This window comes from the organism of the source record quoted next, unplaced genomic scaffold (assembly GCF_019419815.1).
Source record: "Pyrus x bretschneideri cultivar Hongxiangsu unplaced genomic scaffold, Pyrus_bretschneideri_v1 Contig16, whole genome shotgun sequence".
NCBI classification, from domain to species: Eukaryota; Viridiplantae; Streptophyta; class Magnoliopsida; order Rosales; family Rosaceae; genus Pyrus; species Pyrus x bretschneideri.
Genome location: NW_025999457.1, coordinates 3,221,796 through 3,245,761, shown reverse-complemented (window position 1 = coordinate 3,245,761; position 23,966 = coordinate 3,221,796). Strand labels below are relative to the sequence as shown.

The window sequence follows — 23,966 nt, the reverse complement described above, 5'->3', positions numbered from 1 at the left end:
CTTAGATCGAATATAATCAAATCTAACTTTTAAAAAAAGATCTAACAGTCCAAATTTAAATCCAACGGCTAAAATAATTTAAAAAAATTATTTAACTTAAAACTCAACCAAAAACTTTATAAATACCTATGTATTTGTTCAAACATCCACACAAAACTCACTTTTCTTCTACAATTCTTCCAATTTTTCTTTCTACCATTTCTTCTCATTTCCAAAATTTTCAAGATGGCAAAAGAGCATGTTAGAGTTCGTAATTGGACCTTTGACGAAGATATTGCTTTATGTTTGGCATGTATTTCTGTTAGCGAAGATGGTGCCATCAACACCAATCAAAATAGAAAGGTTTTATGGGGTAAAATCGTTGATAAGTTCCATGAAAACTCCAACGCCGGTTGAAGGGAAGTTGGTGGTGTTTATGATTGGTGGAAGATTATCAACAAAGCGTGCACTTTGTGGAAGGGAAGCTTGGAGAGAGGCATAGTTGACATGCCTAGTGGAAGAGGCGCCTCATAAATTGTGAGTTTCTTTGTTGATATTTTAGTTGTCATGTACATAATAGTATTTTGCAACTAATTGTTTTTATGTATTTGTTGCATAGGGTGACAAAGTAATGGCAATTTACAAGACAAGAACTACACCAAAAAATCAAGCTTTTAAGTTGCATCATGCTTGAAACATCCTCAAGGGTTGTCTGAGGTGCGGAACCGATGCGAATCAACAATGTGGAAGATTATTTCATAATGAAGCCCCACCCCCAAATGATGTCAATGAAGGTGTGAATTTTGCCGACAATGAAGGTGTCAACCAAATAAGCCCAACTTCTTCTTTTCCAAGGCCCCCGGGTAGAGATAAGCAAAAGGAAGCAAAGAGAAAAGGGAAGTCCCAAGATTCGATACGTGCACAATTTGCTAGCGAAATGGCAAGAATGAACGAAAGCCAGTGCCGTCGGCAAGAAGAATCGGCCCAAATACTTTTGGCCATGAAGGAAGAAGGGGATAGGGAGTAAGAAAGGTACGAAACTAATTTGATACTGGAGGACCTCGACAAATACACTCCAGAGAGGAAGAAATACTTACATGGTAAGCAAAAGGAAATTTTACAAAGGAATGCCACAATGAGTATATTTCAAGATGATGATTCATCTCAAGACTATCACCCAAGTCCATCACCAAGTCAAGATGGTGGATATCATTAAGTTTATGTAGTCTGAGTTTTCGATTGTATTAAGTTTATGTGGTTTATTAATTGTCTTTTTTTATTTTTAAGTTTATGTGATTTATCATGATTTTCATGTATTGATTTAGTGACTTTTCAAAATTTTATCAGAATTTAAATATTTTATTGCCTTAATTCATTCTTTGATAATCTGGGGCTAAAATTTTAGACCAGAAGGGTTGGAGTAGAAAAGCTGTTTCTGGGTTAAAACCTAAATTTTCTGGACTAAATATTTTTAGGTTTTAGGTCACCATTGGAGATGGTCTAAAAGGAATTGGTGTTCGGTTTATTTAGATGAATTTGGCTAAATGAACTAGGGATTCGATTTGGTGTTTCAGTTACGTCTAGAATGTGAGACTAGACTACCTACGTATCCTTGACGAAATCAAAACCGGCGTAGTTCTAGATGTAGCTTTGTGCCATTTGAATTTTGATGCGGCTTTGTGCCATTTGAATTTTGACGTGGCTTTGTGCCTTTAATTTTTGATGCGGTTTCGTGCCATTGAATTTTGATGCGACTTCGCGCCACTTGGCCACTTGAGAAATTTGACCCATTAATTTTGACGTAACGTATTTCCATCCAGCTTTGTGATTTGAGATGGTTCTCCTCTACGGAATTTGAAGTGGTTCGAAGCTGTCTCCATGCCCTTTTATTTTATTTTGGATTGCTCGGACACACTGTACCTCCGGCATGCCGTTTCGCTCTTGGCCCAAATTTGGTCCTTTGGTTTTTGAGCGGATGATTAAAAGGAGGGTTTCCATCTTTTAAACTATCACCGTGATCGCTCCATTTCATGCAAACAATCTTGAGTATGCCCAGATACTTTCTCTTCCTCTTTTAAATTTTGGAGGCATCTGGTAGACTGGCACTTGTTGAAAGCAGAATTGTTGTGAGTGCTATCGGATTGCAATCAATCCGTAGCATAACCATTAACCAACAAACAAATATTTGATTTGCATACTCATAAATCACGGCAAGGAGAGACAATTTACGTCCCTCGTGTTTTAGTTGGATTGTTTACTGTCAGTAGCTGTGAGGAAACGAAGCTGATTTTGAGCCTTTATCTGGATGAACTTGGCATCCAACAACTGCATGAGTTTAGTACCCCAAACACTTTGCGGATTTTAACACTTGGGAATTGAAATACGATTTTGAGAGCATTGGCCTCTGGTTCAAATCTTGTCAAAGCATGTTATTTTTCTCTATGTTATTTTTCTCCACTGTGGACATCAGAGAAAAGTACACGGCAGCTCTGCTATGGGACCTTTCTCCATCGTGACTGCCTTTTCCACCAGAGAACACAAAGGCCTTTTCTCCAACACGATCATCATCTGTCAACTGAACTGAAGGTCTTCCATTTTTGTTTACTGGTGCAAGGCTCATGCAGAAACAAGAGTGCTGCAGTTGCTTGGTGTACAGCTTCCTGTTGGGTCTTCAATTTTGAGGTAAGTTTTAAGGTCATCATACTTCCTGTCAGCTTCTCCTATCCTCACTTGGGCTCCATATGGAAATATTTCCTTAACGGTTCCTTCTAAATGTGTTCCTTCCTTAAGGTATAACAGTTCCTGCAACATTATATGGTAAACCAATGTCAGTTCTGAAGAAAAATAACATCATAATGCTAAGAACAAACACTGAGAGAACACTGCGAGTCTGCCAGCAACAAAAGAACATGAATAACTTAAATATATGTAAGCTGCATTGACGTTAATGATAACTATGGCTGGTTGGACTATCTAACTACATAGAATTTCCAATTATTGTTCTTATATTTTCATCTCTTAGTAATACTAGCATCTGAAAGAAATTGCTTCATTGACACCGATAGTTTCGTAGAAAGTAGTTCCAGTGGGTACATGAAATCAGTGCTGATTGATGGCTTGGACGCTTTAACATAAAGAAATACAAATCATACTGGAAATGTAGCTAAATGAACATTGCATGAGAAAAATATTATATACCACAAACCCATCCACTTACATTCTCTTTCAATTCACTGAAGTTGTTCACTTTACTCAATAACTCAGTTTTTGGAAGGAAAGCTTTCGGTTTCAACAGTTTTAAAGTCAATCTCTTTCACGCTAGTTGTTTTTACCTCCAGTGTTCCGTTCTGTAATTCTAACTTCAATAGGTTCATTGAGTTGTTTTATCTATGCAACATGTCGAAAAGCTTTAGAAAAAGTTTGGATTACATTTTCACCCAACATAACCAGTCAGAGAGTAATGAGCTAAATGCTACCATGAGATTCAGTTAGATTTTTCTGTTCTAATCGGTTTACTGCGTTTTAGAAATCTTACTTCTCAGCATTCCGTGACCATAACGTTTTTTGGGCTTCCTCAAAAGAGCATTAAGACTATTTTCTTGTAAGAAAATCAAAGTCAAGTAAAGTCCCTAGGTTAGATTTACAAATTAGCAATTATTAATATATAGTCAGAAGGCAAAAAAATTGAAATATTCAAATTCTAAAAATATCCCTCCTAAATTGAAATTTATTAAATTTTAATTTAAAAAATCTATTCACTATTGCAATCCTAATAGTTTAGGAATGTGATCGTGTAAATCATATTATATCTTGGGATATTCTTGTGGAATTCTACCATATTTTACACTTTAGATATTATCTTGTTAAAGTTGTAATTATATGAGAAGAGTAAGAAATTAATCTTACACTTCATAACTTTTATCTTTCTCTAACAAACGATAGTGGGCTAAACCCCATAATGGCTAGCAATAATGTGGTTCAAATTCCACTTTGACGATAATCGAATCTAAGACCTCTCACTTATAGGTGATAAGAATATCATTAGACCGTAGTACTAAGTAGCACAAAACACTTTTACCTTTCAAAGAACACTTTTTTACCTTTTAACAACCAAATCCCAAATAGGTTTAACTTGTGGTTTGATTAGTTAGGTTTAACTAGTAGGTGACATGTCTCATGTTTGATTCTCGTCAAGGACGAATTTGAACCAGATTATTGCTAACTCGTTGTGAGGCTAAGCACAACCCTTCCCACTTAGTGTAGATATTATCGTTTGTTAAAAAAAAAAAAACACAATGTAATTTTTTCCAAGGCAAAAATAAGATGGAAGAAAATAGTAGTGCTACAAAAACTTTTTAAACAAAATTATATGATTTGTCACACTTACCAGTGAAGAAAAATATCATTAAACCATAATATTAAGCAGACATATCATTCCACTTAACACGGCTATATATACGCAGTGGTAAGTTAGCATGAGGTCATTGGTTACCCTTGACCCCAATAACTTAAAAAACCTCAAGTAAATTTGTTTGTGTATTGTATATGACCCTTATAAACATTTAAGGCAAACTAAATTATAACCTCCTTCTTCTACTTGTTCTATCACATTTGTCTTCATTTTCTCTTTTCTTGTGCGATCTATTGTGTGCACCATGTGCTCGATGAAATACCTTAGTTAAAAAGCCTTGATAGCCTTCAATATTACTGACCCATCCTCTACAAGCTACCAAATAGTAGTTGTCGACATATGTTGGTATAAACTTTCGGCATACGTTGACAGAAATTGGCAAGTGTCTACTAGGTGCTCGATAAAATAGCTCAATGAAGCTTTTTTTAATTAATATTATGACCTCATTATTTAAAAATTCTGGCTTCGCCACTGTATATATGACAACAACTTATGTTTGAGACAAATTAAGTCTACGAACAAACTAAGGCTGCGAAAGGCTCTTACAACCCACAAAGTTTTCATTATAGTTATATATATATATATACATATATATATATATATACATATATATATATATATATATATATATGCGCTCCTAGGCCTTTTATAAAAAAGGATCCTCATTTTTTTGAAAAAAAATAGGGATTAGGTGTGAAACCTACTCCACATTGAATTATAACAATATGAACATCATTTTTGTTAGCTTCGATTCATAGATCATCCTTGCAAATATTCAATTCAATCTGAAACCATTTGTCTATTAAATTATTAAGATCAAATTTTATTGTTTTTTATATAACTAAGTATCCGTTCATTGCTTCTTGCGGAGGATGTGAGTTCAATTCTCAACGAAAAAATGGTACATAGGGTTACACTATTCCCACATTATTTTGGTCTCTCACACATTTTACTAATTTTTGTTTATTACTCTTCTTCAATTCATTCGATACAAATGTAAAAAATTGAGAGACGTGTGTTAGAAGTAAAAAAACAAAAATAAAAAAAAATACTTGTGGTAAAAGTAAAATACGTGTGTGAATAGCACAATCCTGTCCACCTTTTTTTGTTTATTCATTTAATTACACAGTCCAGTAATATTTATTTTATCTATAAGTGAAATGTTTTACGTCGGAATAGCACGATTGTCAAATTAAATTTGACAGCAATTTCAAATCTAGTTTTAATTGGTTAATCATTATTATTATGTTTACTTTACAATTATAGAAATAAATAATTTAATAAACAGTAATTTAATTTAACTAGGTAACAAAATTTCAAAAATTAAAGTCTGATATATGCTAACAAATTTAAATTTTATATTTATAGCTTAACTTCGAGATGTTCTTAGACCAACTCCAACGCTCGGATTAAGTCTTAAAATTTGTCTTCTATTGTCCCTAATTTCCTTCCAACCCTTGCGTCAATTTGGGGTTACTAGTTAGAAGCTAAAATTGGGCTAAATACTAGCTAGAAAAGTAGGCATGGTTAGTGGAGGGACCCCCAATTGCGCGTGGACGAGCCTAACTTTTGCCTAGCATCCCACGGGAAACGCGCCTCACGCCTAAACACCTGGAGGCATTAAAGAGGCAGGTCCCACCCTCTATCATGTCTTTTATTTTCTTTCACAGTGTTTTATGAGTTTCATGGTGTCGATTTAGTGATTTTTCAATATTTATCGGAATCTAAATATTTTTTGGTTAAAATGTTCACAAAATTAAATTAGGATAGTCTAAATAATTCTTTTTTAAAGTTACTTTAAAAAAATTACTCTAAATTCGTTTTTTTAATAATTTGAGACTAAATATTTAACTCAAAAGAGGTTGGAGTAGAAAAACTGTTTCTAAATTAAAACTTAAAATTTTTAGACTAAAAATTTTAGATTTCTTAGTTGGAGATGGCCTTACACACTTTTTCCTTATATATATATATTCACAAAATATGGTATCTCTTATTTCCTCTACCGAATTTAAATATAGAAAGTACTTCAAGTCAGTTTTTCTTATGTTTTCACCTTTTTTTTTAGATTTTCCCTACATCTTTTCAGTTGTTCTGATTGACAGATTGCCAGATTTCCTGACAATTTGTTGAAAAAAAAAAAAAAAATGATTCCGTATTGCCCGACAGAAAGTTGGTCCATTCGAAACCCTAATTCCCTCACTTTCTCGCTTCGAATTCCCCTAAAAGCTCCCGCATTGCAGTCAATTTCTCTGAAAATTGAGACGCTTAGACTTGCATGTTGTACTCCTAAGCTACTGGTGAACTATGGTATGTTTCTTTGCCCAATTCCCAGTTCAATTTCCTTGCAATTTTTCCAATTGAATTTTGTAATTTTTGTTTGATTTTTGAATTTTTTTTGAAAATTTGGATATGCTTGATAAATCAACTTTGAAAACCTCAGTTCCCGCCACAACAACCACAAGTGATAATGATGGAATCGGTTCATCCAAATCTCCAACTGTTTGAATATTTTGTATTCAAAACAGATTGTATGATAATATTGTGCTTCTGTATTTTCTATAATTATCTTTTAGTTTGTTTTGAAGAGTTTGTTCTTCACTCAAACTCAATCTTGTAAAGCTCTATATACATGTTGAAGTAATACAAGCTCGGTATCGAGCACAATTCCTATATGGTATCATCCTTCTTCTAGTCTCACGACATACCTCTCTCAAATAACAATGGCTTCTTCCGTTGCCCTTCTCAATGTTTCTGCCTTTCTTCCTATGAAACTTAATTGTAACAATTATCCGTTGTGGCGTGCCTAGTTTGTTCCATTACTTCGAAGCTGGAGTCTGATGCCCTTCGTAGATGGAATCTCTCACTGTCCTCCTACATTCCTTCTGGATGATGAAATTTAGCTTACTGACAACATCAACTTGCTCTACGAACCATGGATCCAGGAAGATCAGATGGTTCTTTCATGGCTCACTAGTTTTCTTTCCCCGTCTGTTATGCATGTTGTCGTCAAATGCATTAGTGCTGCTGAGGCCTAGAAAGCTTTACAGGACAGGTATGCACTCTCTTCTCGCAATTGTATTATTCAACTTCGTAGGGAACTTCTTAATCTCTGTCGCGGCGATCTCCATATTGCTGATTATTTGAACAAAATAAATACCTTGGCTAATTAGTTGGCTTTATCTGGCTTTCCCATGGTTGATTCTGACCTTATTGCTATAATCCTGAATAATGTTCGTCCTTGGTATGAGAACACTGTGGCCTCCATACAAGCCCTAGAGACTCCTATTTCTTATGCTACTTTGGAAGCTCTCATACTCAGCGCTGAAACACGCCATCTCACCTTCACTTTGTCTGGCAACACTTCCGTTCCTGCCATGACTGCCATGGTTGCTAATCGTGGACGCAGGGTCCTTACCTCTGCTGGTTTTTCCCATGGAGGAGGACGAGGTGCTCCTCACAGTGGTCATCAGCCACCCCCTCATGTTGCTGCTGGTTCTGCTCAAGGTCGTTCTAATGATGGTCTTCTCGGTGCTGGGCATTCTTCTACTGATCGACCTCCTCTCCACTGTTAAATTTGCCATTGCAATGGGCATTCTGCCATTGATTGTTACAATCGAATGAATACTTCTTATGAAGGTCGTGTTCCTAGTGCTTGGCTCATGACCTTTGCTACGTAGTCTAGCCGTGTATCTCCTGCGTCTAATGCTCCAACAACCTGGCTTCTGGACTCTAGAGCCAACACTCACATTACTAATGATCCTGGCCAACTTACCAATGCACATGAGTACACATGCACATATCAAGTTAATAGTGGTCAAGGTTTGCACATCTTTCACATAGGAACATCCTACATTCATTCTCCCAATGGATCCTATACTCTTTCTAATACTTTATATTATCCTGATTCTTCCCAAAATATTTTATCCATCAATTAGTTTTCTTCTGACAATGACTGTTTCTTTGTCCTTCATCCTAATTTTTTTCGTGTTCAGGATATCCGCTTGGGAAAGACCCTTTTATCAGGCCGGAGTAACACTGGTGTTTATCATTATGCAAGTTTTAATTCAAATAAAAGACATGAACTGTTTTAATGCATGGGAGTTAGGGTCGATGATCGCATTTGGCACTCCAGACTTGGTCATCCATCATCATTTATTTTAAAGCATTTAGTTTCCAGTAGTAAAGTGCCTCTTACTAGGCACCATTTCAATTCTATATGTCATTCATACCCTTTGGGCAAAAGTAAGAAATTGCCATTTTTACCATCAAATTCCATTTCTCATTTTCCTTTACAACTTATTCATTTTGATGTATGGACGTCACCAACTCTGTCAATTTCTGGTTTTCGATATTATGTGATTTTTATTTATGATTATTCGCACTATACATGATTATATCCTTTAAATCTCAAATATGATGTGTTCTCAACATTTATCAAATTTAAAACTGAAGGGAGAATAAATTTCAACGGAAAACTCAAACTTTTCAAACGGATGGTGGAGGAGAATATATAAACAAAAATTTCAAATCTTCTTTAGAAAATTTCAAACAGTATGGCAGAATGTAAACACCGTCATTTGGTTGAATCCCACAAGTCATAAATCTCTAGAGTCTTACCAAGCAAGTAGTCGGAAAGCATCCAGATACTTGACGTTCCAAAAAAGATAAGAAGAAAAGGAAGGAACAATTGAATGAATGGAGGCCCCATAGAAAGAATAATTATTTTTGGTCCAACTTAGGAGCAAGAGTAGGAGCATGTAGAATGTTGGCTATTCACACTGGTTTTTGGGGTTTTCTTTTGTTGGACTATGATTCTTGCTTCCTTCTCTTTCTATCCCCTTCCATCCCCTCCTCTCACATTTTCTATTTTGTCATTCTCTTTCTATAACAAATTAATATAGATGTTGACGTGGCTTAACCGTGACTGTTAAAATAGGAGGGGAAGGAAGGGGAGGAGAGAAAAAGGGAAAGAATCCTACTCCTTCCAACTTAGCTTTAGCTTGATATTGGATGCCAATATTTAGTTGTTGATGTTCTCACTTAATTAGTACTTGTTCTTCCCTTTAATTGAAGTTTATCTTTATACTATGTGATGAAACATTCAAATCAATCAAATGAAACCAATATGAGCAGTTTTGTGCGGTAAACTTGTAGTTTAATTTGATTAAATGGTTTAGCTCATTCTTTTAGTAGTTAGTGTTGTTTAAAAGCGTCAAATGTGAAACTAATAAATTAATACAGAAAAATTGGACAAAATAAACAATTCAAAGTGACAAAAGATTTATACTAATTTGACATAAGTCTATATTCCGTGCAAAGACGGCAAGGAAATTTTACTAATAACCAATGGAGATCACAAATAGAGTTTTAACTCTCAAACCCCAAATCCCAGATACACCCAATAGTTCTCATTCAAACAAAATATAAATAGAGAAGATAAAAATACATAATTTTGTCTCTCCCAAAAGCCAAAAATTGTAGCACCAATATCTTGAATGTGTAATTGCCCAAAACCTTTATTTTTCTCTTTGCTAATGGGAACCAAAAGAAAAGCATCCAATGCCTTATAATTCTGTTTTTTGCCTGCCATTGTTTTTTAGGAACCGAAAGTCATAGCTTGCCTTTCTTTTTCTCTTCTTGGTGATGGGAACCAAAAGAAAAAGCATCAAATGTCTTATAATATTGGTTCCTTGCGGCCCTTAACATAGTCATCGCGTGGCTTTCACATAGAGCTATTAAAACAGCCAATCAATCGGCTTCAGTCAAAGTAAACTGCCCAATCGGAATGTGTAACATCCCACATCGACCAACGGAGAAAGGGTAATGTGCTTTATATGTACATGCCCACCTCCATATAGCACGATGCCTTTTGGGAACTCATTGGCTTTGGATTCTATCGGAACTCCGAAGTTAAGCGAGTTTGGACGAGAGCAATCCTAGGATGGGTGACCCACTGGGAAGTTCTTGTGTGAGTTCCCAGAAACAAAATCGTGAGGGTGTAGTTGAGGCCCAAAGTGGACAGTATCATGCTACGACGGAGTTGAGACTGGGATGTGACATAATGGTATCAGAGCCACTCTACCGTGTGGTGCGAAAGTGTGCCGACTAGGATGTCGGGCCCCTAAGGGGGTGGATTGTAACATCCCACATCAACCAACGGAGAGGGGGTGATGTGCCTCATATATACATGCCCACCTCCATATAGCACGAGGCTTTTTGGGAACTCACTGGCTTCAGATTCTATCAGAACTCTAAAGTTAAGCGAGTTCGGAAGAGAGCGATCCCAGGATGGGTGACTCATTGGGAAGTTCTCGTGTGAGTTCACAGCAACAAAACCATAAGGGCGTGGCCAGGGCCCAAAACAAACAATATCCTGCTACGGCAGAGTCGAGACTGGGATGTGACAGAATGAGCCACTAAACCTAAGAGTAAGCATTGACCAGGGTGATCAATTGTTTAGAATTTTAACGGTACAAGACAATATGAGATATTTCAAATATTTAATCATTATATAATTTCACCGTAGATCACCGCATAACTTTAGTTTTTTACTCCTATTTAGGTTAGTAACCATACTACTTTTTTTCGTCAAAGAAATAATTCAACTGACACTACCATCGACACAAAACTGTGTGGTCCCCATCACCTCCACTACCAGTATAAGTATGCTCCTCTCATTCATTTCCTATCCTATTCTCTCTGAATTTCCTATATTCTTATCGATGCTCTAGTTAGAAGATGTGATTATGAGATAGAGGATCAGGTCCAAATGGGTAGCGAAAGATCTAGGAAGACTTGGAAAGAGACACTAAGAAAGACTTGGAGTACTTGGATTTAATGAAAACATGACACAAAACTAGATGCAGTGGTGTTCTAGGATTTATACTACCGACCCCGCTTAATAGAATACGACTTTGTTATTGTTATTATATTAGACTTTGATACAAACATAAAGCATATCACTTTTGTTGGAACTAAATATCCGCACCTCCACGAGTGGGTGGTTGAATACAAATCCGTGTAACTTTAGCAAACTGCAAAACAATAAGACAACTGTAAGCAAATCTTAAGCTTAAGGTGTGCTGGTCAAAGGCTTTCTGACGGTCAAGTTAGTGAATGATCTTTAGACTCAAGCAGTGGGCCAAATAATTCAAGTGTATAGATTGCGTTACTGTAAATAAGCCCTAGATGGGTGTGTTTATACCGTGGGAGAGAATTTTTTAGGATAGAATCCTCGTTAGAGGATATTTAGTAAGTAGATATTGGATTCTCTTAGGAGTGTGATTACTTGCGACTCATATTTGTCCCTAGATTGTGTCTATATCCATATCAGATTGCATATCTTGTGGAACAAGCAAGGTCATCCAATGGAGTCGCTAGAACTCCGCCCATTGTCCCAGGGTAGAGTGATGGTAGCACCCTGTTTCGTTTGATACAGCTCTGCCTAGAGTTGGTAAGTTGATGATTGAACTTTTGAGGTAGCAGTATTGAGGTCAACCTTATTTTGAACTTGGAAAATCATGGTCCCACAACTTCCATTGTGTGCTTGGGGCTCATTTAGAAGTGCTTTTAAAAAGTTTGAAAGTGTTTTTAAATAAATATTTTTGGGTTCCAAAAGCACTTTAAGTGTTTTTAAGAAGCACATAACTAGTTTCTTCCAATAAGCACTTCAAATACTTTTTCAGAATTTATTTATTTATTCTAAGAATTGTATCCAAAAAAACATTTTCATTAAAAAAAACTTTCAATCATTTTAAAAACACTTTTAAACTGGCACTCAATCTAAATTTTCAACTTCCCTTTACTCTTTTTTGTGCAATAGGGGTAACTGATCATAGGAGATTTTATTATTACCATTTAACAAAGTATTAGGACATTAGCCAATAAAAACAAAAAAACAAAATATTAGGACTATACCATTCGGGAGAGGATCCTCTTCGGACCCAAGCCCCTTGGATCCTTCTTCTTTGATCCTTTTCCAGATGGTTTACAACGAGTTAAAGACCATGAAGAACTCAAGTCTCTCTCTCTCTCTCTCTCTGATATCTGCACACATCATCATCATCATTTGTTCTTTAAATGCTGCAAAAAAAAAAAAAAGAAAGGAAAATGTACCACCATCAAAGTTACTGTCAATATTCACCACCAGTCCGTATAGAAAGATACAAACATGGGGAGCTTGAGAAGAAGCTTGATCATGAAGCCAACTCCGGAGAAGCACGACGCCGATTCCGAGAACGTCGACGACGCCGACTTGGCCTTCAAAGAAGAAAGATTCGAAGGATCCGGTGGGTTTGGGTTCGGAGAGGATCCTCTCCCATATCATCCAATGGCAACCAGCCACGTAAGAGCCACTCCTCTCCATGTGTCCAAAACCTTCTCTATACAACACGTCACATATAAGGATGGGCAAAATATCCATGGGTTTGTATAACCACAGTTACCCGCCCATTTAAAGTTCACGGTTACGGTTATGGATAACCATTTAGACAAACAAACGGTTATGAGTATAACCGTTTAACCGTGAAATTTAAATGGGCGGTTATGAGTATTATTCGCGATTATAACGGGTATCTATTAGTTATGGACATTATTCGCAGTTATAATGGATATCCATTTACCCATTTAATTTAATATATGTAAAATTTAAAAAAATGAAAAGCCTTAAATTTTCAATCTCCCCTTCAAACTCAGAGTCTCAAACGCCCCATTCCCGCTCATCTCTCCCTCCATTTAATTTAACAAAGGATGAATACTTTTGCGTGTGAACACTCATGCGATTCAATATTTTTAAATTACAGCATAAAGTTTGACTGATAACAAAATCACAGCAAGATGATTATGTACCCATGACGTGACCATATTGTGCAAGCAGATCCCATTTTGATATCAGTATACATATTTCCCATGTAGTTGCTTCATAAAGTCACGTAAATTAAGGGGCCGTTTGGTAAGCAGACAAGACATGATGGGACGAGACATGATGTGACTGAATAATGGTTCCATGTGATGTTTGGTATGCACAGGACAGAACGAGAGAGTTGTTCCGTTTTGCGTTTGGTAAGCACAGGACGGAACGGAACCAAAACATTAAAATGACTAACTTACCCCTATTCCATCTGTTGTTTGGTACAATGTTTGGGACGGGACGAAACATTTTTTTTTATTCTTCTTCTTGCTGCTGCTTATCTATGATATATTTTGTACACTATACTTGGATGTGTTCATATTTCGTACCGTGTATAACAGAAAACAAGAGACATGTATTTGTACTTTGTTGCTCATATAATTAATTTAGTGGGATAATACGTCAATTAATTTTATGTGATTTAAAAAAATAATAGGGTGAGAGCATGCAATTGGCTTGGCACTTGGCACATGGTAGTGTAGCCTCAATATGTATATGGTTATGTATATGTGATGAATTACATATGAAGAGGTTGGCGTGGTAGAACAACCGTTGATGCAATGGTTATGTTGGAATCTTTGACACAATCTACTTTCATCTCTTCGTCATCACATTGAAATGCAAATTGTGTCAAACAATTTGTATATTATAAGTTGAGCTGTGAGACAATTAGATGTCTATGGCATTGGTTGTCATGCAAGGATGAAAAATATATAAGTTTAATGATATTATCTTGCTAAAGCAATAAACATGAAATATCCGGAACTTAAACATGAAATCCCAAATTAAACATTCGTCCTGACTTCAGAAGAAACAAAAAGAAAGATAATGTCTTACTAAACCCCAGAAGTTGATGTAGTTCATATCATACTAAACCCCCTAATGCTTAGATGCCATCCATATACATTTTAATGAAATATGCCTTGTGAGAGTCATCTAGGGTACACTAAATACTCATAATATCAATATCTTTCACTAGTTTCATTGAAATTCTCAGCACCTGATCATATGGGAGACCTATGGCCTGAAGCTGAGAAGGTAACTTGGCTTTTGCTTCTCTCAAAGTAAAACTTTCACCTAAATTCTTCATTTCAGTAACTGCTTTATCCCAACCTTCATGGATAACAGCTACAGTATTTGCATCAACATCATTCTTATTCCTCTTCCTCTTCCTAATAGGTTGAAATGCACTAGATGTACCAATAGAAGGAAATGGGGTAGGTGAAGTCGGAGGCATCTTGAATGTCTCATCGCCATTCTCATTTTCCAATCCCATGTTCTCGATTGCATCTGCTGCTGATTTAGCCATACTACCCGTGGCTCGGCCTCTCCCAAACATCGTACACAAGTATGGATACAACGGAAATAGCTTATTTGGTTTGTAAGATGCATTAGGATGTTTCTACAATAAGAACCTAAAGAAATCAAAGTTATGACTTTTAAAGCAACTAATTGAAAAAGAATAAGAAATAAAATGTACCTTCACCCATAGCTGAAGTACATTGTCACTATCCACAATAACACCTTTTTTTTCATCATCCCAACCAAATCCAGAGGTATTCATCATGTCATATGTAGAGGAATACTTTTCTTTGAGACGCTTCAGCTTGTTTTTTATATGCTTTGGCTTTATATTAATGCCCGGAATCATCTCCCTCATCTTAATGGCAACCATTACAAATGTACCAGCTTTAAAACTGCCGGTCTGACACCTAACACCATAAACTACCATCTCATCAAGGATGGTAAGCAGTACATCCTCATCATGATCATTCCAATCATTCCAATTACATGAAGTGGCCATATAATCTATCAAAGAAACCATAATATTACATATGTAAAACAAAGAAACATATTGTTAGTGGAGCAAACATGATGCAATTAAGTTAATATATGCCTACAGCTTTTTACAAAGATAAATTACTTCCTAGTGGAAAAGGTAATCCAGTGAACAATATATATGATCAATTAAAAAGCAAATCCAGTGAACAATATATATGTTTTTTTTTTTTCACAGTTGTTTTGGGCAGTATTGTAACTCTTTGGTTTTCATATACAGCATCACTAATGCAGCATCAGTAGGCTGAAAGCATCAGTAATGCAGCATTAATAGGTGCAGCATCAGTATTAGCTAGTAAGACAACTTACGGCAAGTAAGAAGGGACTAAAACGAAGAAATGAAAAAGCCATTGTAACCAGCGTTTTTTTGTCTTTTATATTCATATGCTTGATTCTACAATATAAATAAGTGAAAAGGCCATTGCAATCAGTTTGCTGCAAGTTATTTTGCTAAATGTTTATTCTCTGTCTTTTACTTTATTGTTAATATTTTCTTCTTGCTAATAAATTGAGCAATAAAAAACAAACATCTCAATAGTCTTCAAACAATAAAATACAATTACAGCAATTAACTCAATAAAATGTCATCAAACAATAAAAGACAATTACAACAACTACCATGTCAACCAATTTTCAGGCCCTCATTCCTCTCCACTCATCATATATTTCTCTTGCAAGATCATCCCTCCATTGAGTCCATGTTTGGCTTGACTCAACGGTTTCAATGTAGGCTAATACTTCTGGTAAATTTTCCCCTATAGACAATTCATCAAATGCAAGCCTTGCATTTTCCTCAGGATCAACCACCATATACATTCTGATAAAATTATGAAGTAAACTACATGCGGTGATCATTCGTTCCTGAATCTTGATTGGATAGTAGGAAGGACTTCGCAAGATAGCTCAACGTCTTTTGCGAATGCCAAAACATCTCTCAATGACATTCTTAGCATGTGAGTGGTTCATATTAAAAAATTCTTCATGATTCCTAGGTGCATGTGAATTGTCTTCCCACTCTTGCAAATAGTATCTAGTGCCTCTATACAGTGCCAAAAAACCTTCGCCATTCGTATATCCGGAATGAGCCAAATAGTATGTACCTATATTAGTTGATAATAAATTTTATTTGTTGGCCAACAAAGGTAAGGAAAATACTAGGTACTTGTCTATCTTATCGGTTAGGACCTTGAGGCCATTAGCTCTAGTAACAGCGTCACCAAGAACTGTCGAATTAGTAGCTGATCCCTCCCAACCGGATAACACATATACGAATTTGAGGTTATGTGTGCATACACCTAACACATTAGTTGCTATATGACCCTTCCTTGTTCTATATCTTGGTCTATCGACCTCAGGCACAGTAACCTCTATGTATGTTCCATCTAGCACTCCTAAGCAACCCTAGACAAAATAAAAACTTATATTAATTACCAAGTACAAATAATTTTGTTATTAATGATTTTACTATGATGCTTACCTGAAGCATTTCCATCTCGATTCTGTGCAATCCTCTGGGATAGGGGTTGGTTTTGCAAACAACACGTCTTACAAATTGAGCAATGCACACAATACTCTGCGAATATATCGACTAATAGTTTCACCAGACCTAATGAATCTAACTTGCATTGACCTGTTTTTATTGTGGTGGGCTAATATGTTAACAAAAGTAGCTACTTGCTCCTCTATTGTAACATGACCATCATCTACCAACCCACCACAAATTTGTAGTAAATCACATGAAACTGCAAATGCATTCCTATCCATTCGTAGCTTCCACAAACAGTTAGTATCACTCAATCGCGTGATACGATTTATTTCCTCTCTCCTAACATAAAGTCTAACAAATGTCCTCTGCTCTAAACTAGCTCTTTCCCGTTGTCTCCTTTGTTGTTGTCTATACCTCAACAATTGTGCATTCATAGTAAAGACTTGTGCCATTATAATCCAAAAGTTCAAAAGAACAAAGAATTGAGTCTCATATTCATCCATACCTTCACATGCAAAAAAACAACACATGAATGAATGGGGCATCAACATAAGCAGGAGTCGATTCCAAGTGTATGATTAAATGGTAAAACAAAGTGGAGCTTCATATCCTAATTGCAATTCTTAAAGTGCAACATCAACTTTGTCATGCACTGAAAATCTGAGTGCGGCATCAGTAGGTGTCGTTGATGCAGCATCAGTAGGTGCATCATCACTGATGCAGCATCAGTAGGCTGAAAGCATCAGTAGGTGCAACATCAGTATTAGCTTGTAATGTAATTAATGAAGTTTCTAATTTGTGATTACCTAAAAATTAAGTTAATTAATATCTATAGTTTAATCACTGTCAGAACAAGCAAACAAATGAGAAGTCACAAAGATGCTTGGATTTCGCATATGGATGGGGTTGCAAATTGTAAAATTTTGCTAAATTATCTTTGACCAGTTTCTTTGCCATTCAAGATTGTGTTATGTTTGTGTTGGTCTCTCTAAAATTTCTTCATTAAACATGTTATAAAGAAAATGGATGAAGATGAAACAAAGTCTCGTCTTTCTTTGCATTCTACAATTGCTCATGATAAATTAAGAATTGGATATATCCATGAAATTTCCAAGTTGGAGCTAACCTTACCCTTTATTGCTAACAAATAGTACCTGCATTTTTACCCCTTTAATATGTTCATGTATTTATGATGCAGATCAGAGTTCACTATGGTGGAAAGTTTTATGAATTTGTAAGCAATTATTTGTTTAGAAATTCGAAAACGATTTATTCACTTAAGTTCCTAATCAGAATAACATAAACATTCACATTAATAAAGAACTTGGAAAATGGTATGAACCTCCAACTATTTACATCTTCCCATCTTGTGTAAAAATAAACACCACGTATGGGTTCTTCCACTGGATGATATCCATTTTTAGACCTACCACTTCACCCAACAGATGGGTTCCTCCACTAACAGTATAAAAAAATTTTAAATTACAATTAAACTTATGATTTTGTATCTTCATCTCCTATTTCATGTTCTCTCTTTCTCATGACAAACCAAAGCACAAACTTCCTAAAATTGGAGTCATTTCACTCCTCCTTGAAACAAAATTTAATTTTTTTATTGTTGCAGTAGAGCAACCTCCCTTACCACAAAACCTCAAATAAATAAAAATAAAAAATTAGTACAAAAGACCCTAGCCATTTTTCTCTTCCACCCCTGCTGTCCTGTTTCTCTCTCCACCCATGAAACTCTAGCTTTTTCCCCTTCCTAGATACTCAAAGCAATAACAATAGCAATAGCAAACACCAAACCAAGAGAGAAACAAAAGTACTACAAAATACAAGGAAAGAGAAACCGAGAGGCTACACAATCACAATCAAATCGAACCTGGAACAGAGATGCAGAGTTGAAGTTCACGGATAAGAGGATGAGGAGAAAGGTTGCGAAGGGGAGATGTAGGGATGAAGAAGTTTACAATGGCAGAGAAGAGAAAATGATAGTTAAGGTTTGTTGATGGTGTAAATATTGAAAAAGCTAAGGGGTATTTTTGTCTTAAGATTTTATGATTTTTGTGTTCCACGGAACGGAATGACCCGTTCGTGGGACAACGCATTCCACATAATTTAGCGCACCAAACATGGTACGGAATGCGTCAGTCCCACTCCGTTCTGTCCCATCCCACGTACCAAACGTGCCCTAAGGGACACATTACACCTAAGCACAAAGCTACATAATTAATTAACCTCTTCTGAAAGCATTAGTGTTCAAAAGTATTTAGTTTCGGAATATTTTGAAGCTTTGAATAATCTAGTATTTAAGATAATAACTACTTTTTGCTTTTAAAAACTTTACTTTGTAATCATATGGATTATAATTAAAAACTTGCTTGGGTGTAGTAGAAAAATATCGTTCGTAAACTATTATTTCAATTATTGGAATTGTATGAGGACTTAAATAATGAAAATAAGGAAATGCATGCTAAAATGTACTTATCATGGTGTTTAATTGTTAGAAAACGAAAATTATGACAAATTGTTATTTTGTAATTTTCAAGTTGTTAAAAAAACACATGTAGACAGGTGGAAAAATGGGTAAATGAGTAAAAAAAGGATAAATGGGTTCAAAAACGGGTGAATGGCTATGGTTAAATGGGTAAACGGTTATGGTTAAATGGGTACACGGTTATAGGTATAGTTAACAGTTTATAAATGGTTATGGGTATGGGTATAACCATTTATGCACTTACCCAACGGGTAAACGGTTATGCGGGTATAAACATAAACGGTTATGGGTAAATAATCGCGGTTAACCACCCGCCATAACCGTTGCCCATCCTTAGTCACATAGCTCTCATCCCTTCCACTCCTAGTTCTTATTATATTTTTCCGAGTGAATTGTCAATTTAATCATTAAATTATTACTTAGGTGAAAAATTAGATCTTTAAGCTATTTTTTTAGAAAATATTAGTTCTTGAATTATAAAGATCTGCCAATTACATCCCGAATATTATATTTGAAGCTACTATATTCAATTTTCCGTCAATTTAGGTCATGTTACATGTATGTGATACACATTAAAAGGTAGATTGGTAATTTTACATAAAATAGTGTATGAAGTTAACTTTGGAGGGTAAATTTAGCGTTAGATTAGCAACCTATATGAAATGTTAAGAGCTTATAGGCGAGAAAATAACGATATTACACTTTAAAGTGTATCAAGTGACTTAAGTTGACGAAAAATTAGATAAAATAACTTTGAATATAATAGTGGGATGACATTAGCAATTTTTAATGAATTTAGAGATTTATTTTACCCAAAAATAATACAAAAACTTAATTTTCACTGAAGTGATAGTTCAGAGATTAAATGATGGTGATCACAAATACTCTTATTATGTTACCCCTTCAACAAAATATTAGGACTATATCATCCAATAGCAACCAGCCACGTAAGAGCCTCTCCACGTGTCGAAACTTCCTCCGTAAAAAGCGTCACATGGCTCTCACCCCTCCACTCCTCGTTCTTATTTTATTTTTCCCGTGCGCGAAGTCAAAAGTCTGTCACTACAACGGTACAACCACAAACCAAGAGCTTTGGCTTTGTCTCTCTAACATCCTTCGAGTTTTCAAAACCGTTGTCGTTTCGAAACCATCGTTACCACCGTCGCCATGTCGTCGTCACCACCGTCACCATGTCGTCGTCGTCGAAGAAGATCACCCTGAAGAGCTCCGACGGCGAGTCGTTCGAGGTCGAGGAGGCGGTGGCGCTGGAGTCACATACCATTGGGCTCGTGATTGAGAACGGCTACGCCGACAACGGTATTCCTTTGGCCAACGTCACCAGCAAGATCTTGGCCATGGTCATCGAGTACTGCAAGAGGCACGTCGACGCCGCCAAGCCCGACGAGAAGATCTTCGAGGACGATCTCGAGGCCTGGGATCAGGCGTTCGTAAAGGTGGACCAGGCTACGCTGTTTGATCTCATTAACGTATGTTAAAATATTGAATTTCGATTTAATTCTTGTTCGCAGTTGCTTTGTTTGATTCTAGGGTTTCGGAATTTGGGGTTTGGGGTCAATTGTGTTGTTTTTAGGGATAGGGTTGCTGATTTAAGGGTTTTCTATGATGGTTTAGTATGCGATGCAATTCGATTATTTTTTACTTTTGTTTCTGTGTAGGGATTTGTTTCAGTGGTTTCTGTGCATTTGAATTGGTTGATTTTGTTGCTTTTGATGTTACTGTGCTTGTTCTGATTCTGCTTCTGCTTCTGCTTCTACTTCAAGTTTGCCTTGTGCTTCTGTTTGAAACTTCATTCGTATTGAATTTTTTTTGCCTTTCATTGTTTATGAGGGCGGCTGATTGCTGAAACTGGCATTGATCATGTTTTTTTAATATGGTGATGTTGGTATTGACAGGCTGCAGCCTACTTGAACATCAAGAGCCTTTTGGACCTGACATGCCAGATCAAGTGTAAGACTCCAGAAGAGATCAGAAAGGCCTTCAACATCAAGGACGAGTTCACCCAGGAGGAAGAGGAGGAAGTTCGTCGTGAGAACCCGTGGGCATTTGAATGAATGAAGTTTCTCGGTGATGGTCTGTTTACTTGGAACTTTGTGTTGGCATACCTATCATGTATTCTAGTTAATCAGCTGACTTCTTTATCATTCTCTGTTTTTAAGTGCTTTTATCGGGAGTTGCAAGTCCTTTCGAATTGTAGATAAAAGTTGGATTCTGATGTTGGTAGTGGTTCTTCTACTACTGTCAATGCCATTGCCAGTTGTACTATTTCTGAATCAAAATCTTCTACTTCCATTAAGTTGTTTCTCACGTGGTTTGAATCAAGCTTGGTGTGTATGCCTCGTGTCCTTTTCTAGCCGAATGGGGATAACCATTTGATGGCAACTGTTGTTCTGCCCATGAATTTTTGTGAATTTTCGAGTCCTTAGCTCCGAAAGACACAGAAGTGTTCGCAAAGATTTGGCTAGGGATCGTGGTTGGGATACGGAGAGATAACATAATAATAGGGAAGGGGAAGCCTGAAAATGGGGGACGAGAGGGAGGCAAAGAAAGAAAACAATATCGGAGAAGTGAAAACAAATGAGAATGATTTTTGGTTTTTCTGTTTTCTTGTGTCCCTTTATTGTTACATTTCTTCTATGTCTCTGCGACTGTCATTCCTCAACTCCTATGATTTTTGCTTAAGTTTTCATAAAAATGATTATGAAACGGGTTTTTAAGATACAATCACTTGTGGCTTGTTTTACTATTTCGTAATCAGAATTGGATGAATTGAATTGAGCATGAGGAGGAACGTGATGAAGTTAGAATTAGTTTTGACGAAGTTTTGTACTAAATTTTACATGATACCATGTATTGTTTACTACTTTTTTATTCATATGACATGAATTTAGACTCACATTAGCAATCATTTAACAGTCAAGTTGACATAAAATGTAACGATGTATGACATTGAAATGAAATAACAAGTACATGTATAAAATTGAAATGCGGTAAGGGCTGTGACTGTCATCTCCAGGATGTGGGGAAGGAAAGGTCCTTTGTTCAAAGCCTCTGCAGAGCTAAAACAGAGAGGGTACACGCGGTTCCCACTCCAATACTCTTTTTCATGAAAGTCAAAAGGGTACACGCGGTTCCCACTCCAATACTCTTTTTCATGAAATTCAAAGGGTACACGCAGTTCCCACTCCAATACTGCTATCTAGTATCTACTAATGTGTTTTAGGCATGAAATTGAATAGATTGGTACTTAGAGAGAGATGCTTCCCTTTGCCTCCTCTGTTTTCCCCCTGTTTTATTGCTCTGTCTTGCTATCTTGTCCAGCTGTGTGGTGTGAGTTTACCATCTTGACATTGTGATCGAGTTGTAAGGAATTTTAGTGAATTGAGTACAATTTTCCGCAAGGGGATGCTTGTTCTAATTGGTTAAGAGCGTTCATTCCCTCTGAAATGTCACTCGTATAAAAAACAAGAAGAAATTGAGATGTTGCCGGCTTGCAAATTGGAGGTGGCTAACATCCGATCTTGTAGGGTAGAATTGCCGGCCTCTATTTGGCTTCACTTAACAGAGTTGTGGAGAAAGGAGAGATGGTGGTTGTTTGACGGGCTGGGTTGGAAATAATATTTTCAATTTTCATTCAATAACTTTGAAATTGAATCGGATCATATCACAATTTTCAATTTCAAAAATATCTGGAGTAATCTTGATTTTTTTTGGGTAAGTTTATGTAAAATATAATATCAATGAACATAAGGTACTCAAAACCAACAATAAAATACAAAAGTTAATTATAAAATACATAATTTGAGTGAATAACTATAAAAATCAATATTTCTAGAACCTTTTCTATTTTTTTTTTTTTTTTTTATATCATAATAAGTTGGGATTTGGGAATACTTCGGAATATTTTGGATCAAAAATTTAAAATTCTTAAAATACCTAAATGCATTTCAAATTTGCAAACAATATTCCGCGGATTCGGAATTTTTAGGTTTGGTAATTGGTATTGGTATTGTGGTTATGGTTGTGGTTATGGGAGTGCATTTTTGCTCATGATCATCAAATGGTGGTAATGCTCACCATCCTATTAATTATCATTAGATGAGTTTAAATTTTAAGATTTGTGTTTATCCACTAGATTTCGAAATTTAAACTCATCCAATGATGATAAATATGATGGTGAGCATCACCAGCATTTGAGTGGGGTTGAGCAAAAGTATTTTCAAATTTTTGCTTGGCTCCAGCTGCTACTAGTTTAAACCATTTGGCTCCACTGAGTGGCAGATTTAGGATTCAAACCTTGGGGGTTCCAATGTTAAATACAAGCTTTTAGAATAAATAGAGCATCATTTTATTCACTAAGGCATTTTGTTAAACACTTGGTAGGCTTGTTGTCGTCAGACAAATCATGTTGCCCACACATATCAACACATATCGATATATGCCAAAATAATCTAATATAAAATAATTTGTCAAATGTCATTAACGCAACATGTCAAGATATGCCCTAGTAGCTACGCTTGCTACTACTTGCTCCAGTGGTCCCAACATCCATCCTTTGCCCTCCACTTGCTACTAAGTTTAAACCAATTTGGCACCAATATCCAACCTGGAGAGCTGAACAGACTACCAACAAAGTCAAGTTCAATCCTCATATCCTTCATTTCTCCTTCTCCAGAAAGGTATTCATTTTCCTTTGCCATCCACCATCTTCTTCTACTACACATATCTTAACTTACATTTTTTTTCCAGTTTCGAGTTTCAAAAATTTGGTATATCTGTTGCTCAACTTTTAATTACCAGATATCTTTGCTGCAACCTAGGTCGGCTA

General features: G+C 36.1%; 1 protein-coding gene, 1 long non-coding RNA gene and 1 pseudogene across 3 annotated transcripts; 2 read left to right on the top strand and 1 right to left on the bottom strand.

Moving 5' to 3' along the window:
• Nucleotides 1-6,407: 6,407 nt before the first annotated feature.
• LOC125475846 lies at nt 6,408-8,759 on the top strand. The gene is made up of 2 exons (XR_007257236.1): nt 6,408-6,697; nt 8,383-8,759. It is a non-coding gene; the product is annotated as an uncharacterized LOC125475846 (long non-coding RNA).
• A 7,011-nt stretch (nt 8,760-15,770) lies between these two features.
• Nucleotides 15,771-17,155, bottom strand: LOC125475837 (annotated as a pseudogene).
• A 2,986-nt stretch (nt 17,156-20,141) lies between these two features.
• LOC125475740 (SKP1-like protein 1A) lies at nt 20,142-21,434 on the top strand. 2 transcript variants are annotated; one of them, XM_048580964.1, is made up of 2 exons: nt 20,142-20,574; nt 21,034-21,434. In XM_048580964.1, the coding sequence occupies exons 1-2, from the start codon at nt 20,311-20,313 to the stop codon at nt 21,190-21,192; spliced, it is 423 nt and encodes a 140-aa protein (XP_048436921.1). In that variant the 5' UTR covers nt 20,142-20,310; the 3' UTR covers nt 21,193-21,434. The 2 variants fall into 2 exon arrangements, with proteins under 2 accessions (XP_048436921.1, XP_048436920.1); XM_048580963.1 differs by having other exon boundaries at nt 20,142-20,607.
• Nucleotides 21,435-23,966: the final 2,532 nt, after the last annotated feature.

Coding starts and splice junctions, on each gene's coding strand:
- LOC125475740 (XM_048580963.1), top strand. CDS start 20,311: ATGTCGTCGTCGTCGAAGAAGATCACCCTGAAGAGCTCCGACGGCGAG. Junction 20,608..21,033: donor CGCTGTTTGATCTCATTAAC/GTATGTTAAAAT, acceptor TGGTATTGACAG/GCTGCAGCCTACTTGAACAT.